At 48.2% G+C, this 7,500-nt stretch overlaps 1 protein-coding gene across 1 annotated transcript in view; it reads left to right on the forward strand.

Moving 5' to 3' along the window:
* Window positions 1-3,892, forward strand: part of LOC136684321 (malonate--CoA ligase ACSF3, mitochondrial-like) — a 25,840-nt gene extending 21,948 nt beyond the window's left edge. The window contains exon 8 of the mRNA XM_066659137.1: window positions 3,697-3,892. Coding sequence (XP_066515234.1) covers window positions 3,697-3,839 — 143 coding nt within the window. The 3' untranslated portion in view covers window positions 3,840-3,892. The remainder of the gene's footprint in view (window positions 1-3,696) is intronic.
* The last annotated feature ends 3,608 nt before the right edge of the window (window positions 3,893-7,500 follow it).

Consider the following 7,500-nt stretch of genomic DNA (forward strand, 5'->3'; position numbering starts at 1 on the left):
TTATCTTCAGCTCATCAGATGGTTGTGAGTTATTACTGTGTGTTTCTGTTGTAATATCAGAGAGAGCGAGGGAGCGAGGACCCAGTACGGTGAAAGACACAGAGAACGAGTGAATAATTGGAGCTCAAAAGAGGGAGGGAATAAGAGGTGGTAAAAGAAGGATAAAAGAAATTTAGAGAGAAAGAAAAAAAACCTCAAACTTCAGGGGGAAAGAAAGGTGAAATGTGGGTAAAAAAAAGAACAAATTCAAAGAAAAACAGGCAAAGGATAAGAGTGAAAGAAAAAGAATGAGAGAGAGAGAGGAATAAAGAAAGAAGAGAGAGAGAGGAATAAAGACAGGAGAGAGAGAGAGAGAGAGAGAGAGAGAGAGAGAGAGAGAGAGAGAGAGAGAACGGGAACAAGACTGAGGAATAAAGAGAAAAAGAGAGAGAGAGAGAGTGAGGAATAGAGAGAGAGAGAGAGAGAGAGAGAGAGAAAGGGACCGAGAGTGAGGAATAAAGAGAAAAAGGGAGAGTGAGCAGAAAAGAGAGTGAGGAATAAAGAGAGAGAGAGAGAGAGAAAGTGACAGAGAGTGAGGAATAAAGAGGAGAGAGAGAGAGAGAGAGAGGGACCAAGAGTTAGGAATAAAGAGGAGAGAGAGAGAGAGTGTTAGTTCAGGGGGACTCGTCCACTCCAGCAGGACACAATACTGTGCTTTTCCCAGAATGGATTCCAGACCAGGAAACAATAAATAAATAAAGTAAACAAACAAATAAATAAATAAGTGAAGATGGGGGCGAGCGGCGGAGAAGCATTAGCCATTTTCCAAATGCTGCTCTCACATTCCGATGAATAATGGAGGCTCGCTAAAAGTTGGCCTCGCTCGGCCAAGCGCTGCTTTGGGACCGGGCATTAGAGCGAGGCACCGTAAATAACGGGACGCAGGGCTGGAACGGAGTGGGGGCGGGTATGAGGAGAGAATGTTAACTAGCTGCTCCCCCCACCCCCACCCCCCGGGGTCAGACCGGGCGAGAGCTGGAGACTGGCGTGTGTCTGTCTTTCTGTGCACTGTTTTCTCTGTTGCTCACTGGTCACCTGACTTTAGTGGGTTTTTCCACACAGCTCCGGGGTCTCGGGGTCCTGGGTTCACACCCCGAGGTCCAGAGCCAGTGGGAAGAGAGAAGATCCTACTTTCTTTCTCCCCGTTTTGTAGAGAGAGCACTTATAGGCCACGATGACAATTCTGGAGAAGTACAGCTGTCACAGGAAAACAGACTCCCCCTGCTGTTTGTGTTCAGTCAGAAGCTCCACATCGTTTAAGGTGGAGGAGTGTGTGTGAGTAAGAAGCTGATTTGTGTGTTGGTGGTTGTCTGTAAGTTGTTTATTTGTAAGTTTTGCACGACCACAGAATCTACGCTGTAACTCGGGCTGTTTAGTTTAGCAGTGATTTTGGTCTGCGTTTACTTTCATGCTGTTAGCGCTCTCCCAAATTTGGAGATAGTTGCCATCTTAAGTTATGCACCCACCTATGGAGCAAGAATAGAGCAATATCCACGTCTCCTTTCACTATTTTCAAAGTGTCCACAGTCCACACACTTCTAGCTGCCATTTCTCATGTTAATTCTGACAGAGGCCTTTAGTTTTTTCCCTGTTTACAGAGCCATGTCTGTGTATAAACACTGGAGCTTTTTCCAGTGCAAAGCAAGCAAATGGTGAGGAATCATGTGTATTGTGTATTGGATTAAAGTCATGAGCATCACCTCTAACAGCTTCTACTCGTCAGGGAAACGCTTCACACTAGATGTTGGCAAATTGCTGTGAGAATTTGATGGTATTGAGATGCAAGGGCATTCTTTATTTCCCTCCAGCCCATGACTTTAATATACTAAGGACATTATACAAACTGTGCATGCAGTGTGTCCACAGCAGCTGCGCATTAAAGGAGGGTTGTCTAAACACTTTTGGACACATTGCATGTCTCCTTTAAAGTAATAGTAAGCTTTAAAGCTGAACTGTGGTCGTTGCCTGCAGAGAAGGGACATTTTTGTGTGTGAGGTTCCTTGGCACACACACACACACACATATGCACACTCTCACAGGGCTATGGTCAGTACCAGAGGCTGACAGTGGCTTGTGCTAACAGCACTGGTCAGTCTGGGTCAGGGAAGGAGTGGGGCAGTTTTGTGACACCAGGGCTACAGCATTGGCACTACTTCATAACCACTGCCAGGGCTAGAGCCCCCCCCAAGCCCCCCCCAACACACACACACACACACACACAAACACTAAGGGGCTGCCCACTCCAACTGCTTGACCTAGTCTTCCTTGAGTTTGCTTTTGTTCTCTGCTCCCACTCGCTGCCTTTGGACTTGAAGATATATATTCATCTTGGCTGTGTATTTCCTTTTGTTTGTTTCTTTGTTAGTCATCCCTTGTTCCCATCGGTTTTGTGTGCTTTGCTGTTGGCAGAGAGAGAGAGAGAGGGGGGGGGGGGCTCAGAAGTGGCTCCCTGTGTAAAAACACATGACTTTTAGGGTCAAATGAGCGCAGGCACAGCACAAATGCGCATCGCCACGACCACATTTTAAGACGATTTAACGTTCTCACCAGATCCTTGCAGCATGCGTACTGGCATTAACCACACGACTGGAGCAGGTCCTCAGCCCTGAGCTGAACTCTGTAACTTTATACGTCACGCTCGGGACAGAACCAGAGGAGAGCCACACAGACCCAGGTCACTACAAAGTCTAGATTGGCTGCTTATTCAGCAGTTCCTTGTTAAAATTTGCAGTTCCACCTTAAACACCCGGAGGAAACCCACGCAGACACAGAGAGAACACACCACACTCCTCACAGACAGTCACCCGGAGGAAACCCACGCAGACACAGAGAGAACACACCACACTCCTCACAGACAGTCACCCGGAGGAAACCCACGCAGACACAGAGAGAACACACCACACTCCTCACAGACAGTCACCCGGAGGAAACCCACGCAGACACAGGGAGAACACACCACACTCCTCACAGACAGTCACCCGGAGGAAACCCACGCAGACACAGGGAGAACACACCACACTCCTCACAGACAGTCACCCGGAGGAAACCCACGCAGACACAGGGAGAACACACCACACTCCTCACAGACAGTCACCCGGAGGAAACCCACGCAGACACAGAGAGAACACACCACACTCCTCACAGACAGTCACCCGGAGGAAACCCACGCAGACACAGGGAGAACACACCACACTCCTCACAGACAGTCACCCGGAGGAAACCCACGCAGACACAGGGAGAACACACCACACTCCTCACAGACAGTCACCCGGAGGAAACCCACGCAGACACAGGGAGAACACACCACACTCCTCACAGACAGTCACCCGGAGGAAACCCACGCAGACACAGGGAGAACACACCACACTCCTCACAGACAGTCACCCGGAGGAAACCCACGCAGACACAGGGAGAACACACCACACTCCTCACAGACAGTCACCCGGAGCGGGAATCGAACCCACAACCTCCAGGTCCCTGGAGCTGTGTGACTGTGACACTACCTGCTGCACCACCGTGCCGCCCCGTATTATTATTATTATTATTATTATTATTATTATTCAGGATTGTAGAGACAACTCATTATCTGTCAAAGAGCAGACCCCTGTACCCCACCCTCCTCTAATTCTAATGCTCAGTTACTGTATTCTGGCCTAGATCCAGTAAAAAGGGAATGGATTATTCAGCGAGGATCCAGCAGCATGTGTCCCTCATGCGTTCTGCTGCGAGAGTCGGTGTCTCTCTGCGGTGGATGGCAGCAGATCCGCTGGAGGTTATCAATCCTGAAGTTCCTCAGCTAGCGGGACTCCACCAAAAAACACACGCCACAATCAGCCGCATTAACATAAAGCAATTCCCTGCCTTTAATTGCATTGTATTAAACAAATTAGATCACTCAGCCAAGTGCGACGCTCTTTCTTGTCGCATATTAATTACAAAAGAAAAAGAAACGGTGACAAAAAAAAAGAGCAAAAGTTAAAGAAGATAAATACCATCGCAGCTCTGATTCTCCTGCGTGTGCGCGTCTCTTATTCATCCTCATTAGCTCCTCTAGCGAGCTGCCTGGGTCTGAGCGCTGACATTAATATTCATGCGTGCGGTTTGATGGCGCACCGACTCCTCTGAGGGATCCGCCGCCACTATCTTCCTTCATCTACACGTGAGGAGCTCTTCTGAAGATACGGAGATGTTTTCATGTATGTTTTGCACATTTCTATTGTTTGCACACGATTGGAATTCCCTTTGTGATGTCACAGAGCCACTTCAAAGCTTCTGTCACTGTGTGACGTTCCAGAACCGGGAGCTCGAACGTATTGTCTATTGAGAGGCTACGCTGCGTTTCCAGAAGTTTATAGACGGCACTGCTGTGGTAATTCAGTTGGAGTAAATCTCTAGAGAAAGGCATGAGATGAAATGAACACACACAAATACCCGGGTGGGGTTGTAACACCTAGAGGAACAGCATTGCGGCTTGTCAGAACAGTGTGTGTGTTTGTGTTTGTGCTCAGTGATGTGGAAGGTTGCTGGACGTGGAGCTTCTGTCACACTGCCCTTTCCTGAGCTGTCAACTCCCCCGTGTGTGTGTGTGTGTGTCTGTTTACTTACTGTGCTTCTAGCAAAATGCCCTGATTATACTGTTGTACTTGTAGGTGCATACCCCAAGCATTCCCATGTGTGTGTTTGTGTGTGTGTTTGTGCGTGTTTGTGTGTGTGTGTGTGCGTGTGTGTGTATGTTTGTGTGTGTATGTGTGTTTGTGCTTGTGTGTGTATGTGTGCGTGCGTTTGTGTGTGTGTTTGTGAGTGCGTGTGTTTGTGTGTGTGTATGTGTTTGTATGTGTGTGTGTGTGTGTATGTGTGTGTGTGTGTGTGTTTGTGTGTATATGTTTGTGTGTGTGTGTGTGTGTGTGTATGTGTGTATGTGTGTATGTGTGTGTGTGTGTGTGTATGCAAGACAGGAGCAGAAAATTCACATTGTATTACATTATCCCCCCCTCCGCCGGTGCCGAGTGTGTAGCTGAGGGCGAGACCCGTATCTGAAATAAAAGACAAAGCAGAGCGCTGCGGCGAAACGCAAGACTCCCCTCGGTTGTGTTAGCGCCGTTCTCTTACAGTGGTGCGTCTCCTTAACCGTAGCTGTGAGGCTCGCTGAATAAGTCATAAGATGACTCTGAAGATACTTTTAAGGCGTGCGTGAAGTTGAAAAGGTTGACATTGCTCTGAAACTCGTCTTCCTGTTGCACGTCGTGAGGAACTTTCTCCTCGTTGCATCATGTCTTTCCTTCTGTTTTAGCATCTGACATGCCGTCCTTTTTTTAAAGCCTCCGACAGGCTGCTGGAAAAGTGTAAGGGGTGTGTGTGTGTGTGTGTGTGTGTGTGTGTCTGTGGGTGGGGAGGGTGCGCAATAAGGCTTCTTATCATTTTAATTAGGAAAGCTGTTGGACCATATCGCTTTCCACCACGACAACAATAGTCGTGCAGCTACTGCCTGCCACTGAAACAATTCCCATCAACCCCCTCTGCTGTAATCAGCGGCGTCTCCATCTCCACGGTTAAGCTCCCTTCGCCATGTGTCCTTGTTTCCAATTCTGAAAGACACATAGCTGGTGAAGGAGATACAGGCTTGTCCTCTGGCACACACACACACACACACACACATTTTCATACACATGGTCATTTATATGCCCTTATATATTATTTATAGTCACACCGATCAGTCATAACATTAAAATGATGTCCTTGGTCCCCTGACCACAGAGGAGCACTTTATAGTTCTACAGTCACACATTGTAGTCTATATGTTGCTCTGCATACTTTGTTAGTCCTCTCTTACCCCCTGGTCAGGTCCCCCACAGAACAGGACCATCCTCAGCGCTGCAGTGACACTGACGTGGTGGTGGTGTGTTAGTGTGTGTTGTGCTGGTGTAGAGTGGATCAGACACAGCAGTGCTGCTGGAGTTTTTAAACCCTGTGTCCACTCTCTGTCCACTCTGTGAGACACTCCTCCCTCGTTGGTCCACCTTGTAGATGTAAAGTCACAGTGTGTGTCGCTCGTCCTCTAGTCCTTCATCAGTGACACAGGACGCTGTCGGCTGGATGTTTTTGGTCGGTGGACTGTTCTCAGAGGGGTTTTAAAAACTCCAGCAGCGCTGTTGTGTCTGATCCACTCTACACCAGCACAACACACACTAACACACCACCACCACGTCAGTGTCACTGCAGCGCTGAGAATGATCCACCACCACATCACACCTGCTCTGTGGGGGATAATTTGAAGTATGCAGCGGGCTAACAAAGTATGCAGAGCAACAGATTGACTACAGTCTGTAACCATGGAATTTGAATGGGAAAAGAAGGGGTTGTTTTAATGTTGTGGCTGATCAGTGTCTGTGTTGTTATATCTGAGTATTAATGTGTCCCTAATGTTAAGGTCAGTAATAAAAAATATAAGGTTTTGCTCTTTCAGTGTTTATAATAAATCACACACACACACACACACACACACACACACACACACACACACACCGAAGTAGACACTGATGACCCAGAGGTTTTTAATACTTCCCTCGACCTTTGCTTCCTCCCCAGAGCCATTATAGATTTCTGAAGAGGGAGAAAAGCCTCATAAATGCACAGCCACCCCTCTCCCCTTCACACACACACACACACACACACACGCACACACACGCACCTCGGCAGCTTATCTCCTCCCATGTAAAACACTCTCTCATTCCCCAGCTTCATTTCCATCAGAAGGGAGTTATGTGACTGTGACCAAACGATGCCCTGCTTCTGCTGGGTTTATTTTAAAGAGGGAAGAGAGAGTGTAAATACTCTATTACTGCTGTTAACACCCACACACTTCCTCCACTGCTCCCCTCCCTCGCCCCCCCCCCCCCCCCCCCCCCCCCCCACCGCCATCTTCTGTACACACACACACACACTCACTCCTCTCCTTCACCCCCCTCCACCCCTCCACCCGAGCCTATCAGTGCGGAGCAGTGGTGTGTGAAGAAATTCCCAATATCTAAATTTACACACTGTATCAATCTTGTTTAATAGACTGGAAAGCTTATTGCTGCGGCGCCGGGCTGAGAGAGGGGCCAGCGGTGATAAATTGCGTCGCCGCCGCGACAGCCGCCCGTGATGTATAATGAAATATTTATGATTTATCCCGGCTAATAAACTGAAATGAAGAGCATGATGTATGGGAACAGATGGGCCCTCTATTGACGCCGGAGAAGGAGAGAGAGAGAGGGAGAGGGAGAGAGCAAGGGAACGGAGGAAGAGCTGGGGAGGGGGAGGAGGGGTGAAGGAAGGCAGGAAGGAAGGAAGGGGAAAAAAAGCAGGAGGAGAAGGACAGTTTATCGAATATGAGACAGTTTTTCTTTTTTTAGCGGAAAAGGGGAAAAAATCCATGCTTCAAAAAGCAGGAGGAGACAGAGGAGAAAAAAAAAGATGAAT

This window comes from Hoplias malabaricus, unplaced genomic scaffold, assembly GCF_029633855.1.
Source record: "Hoplias malabaricus isolate fHopMal1 unplaced genomic scaffold, fHopMal1.hap1 scaffold_120, whole genome shotgun sequence".
Taxonomy (NCBI): Eukaryota; Metazoa; Chordata; class Actinopteri; order Characiformes; family Erythrinidae; genus Hoplias; species Hoplias malabaricus.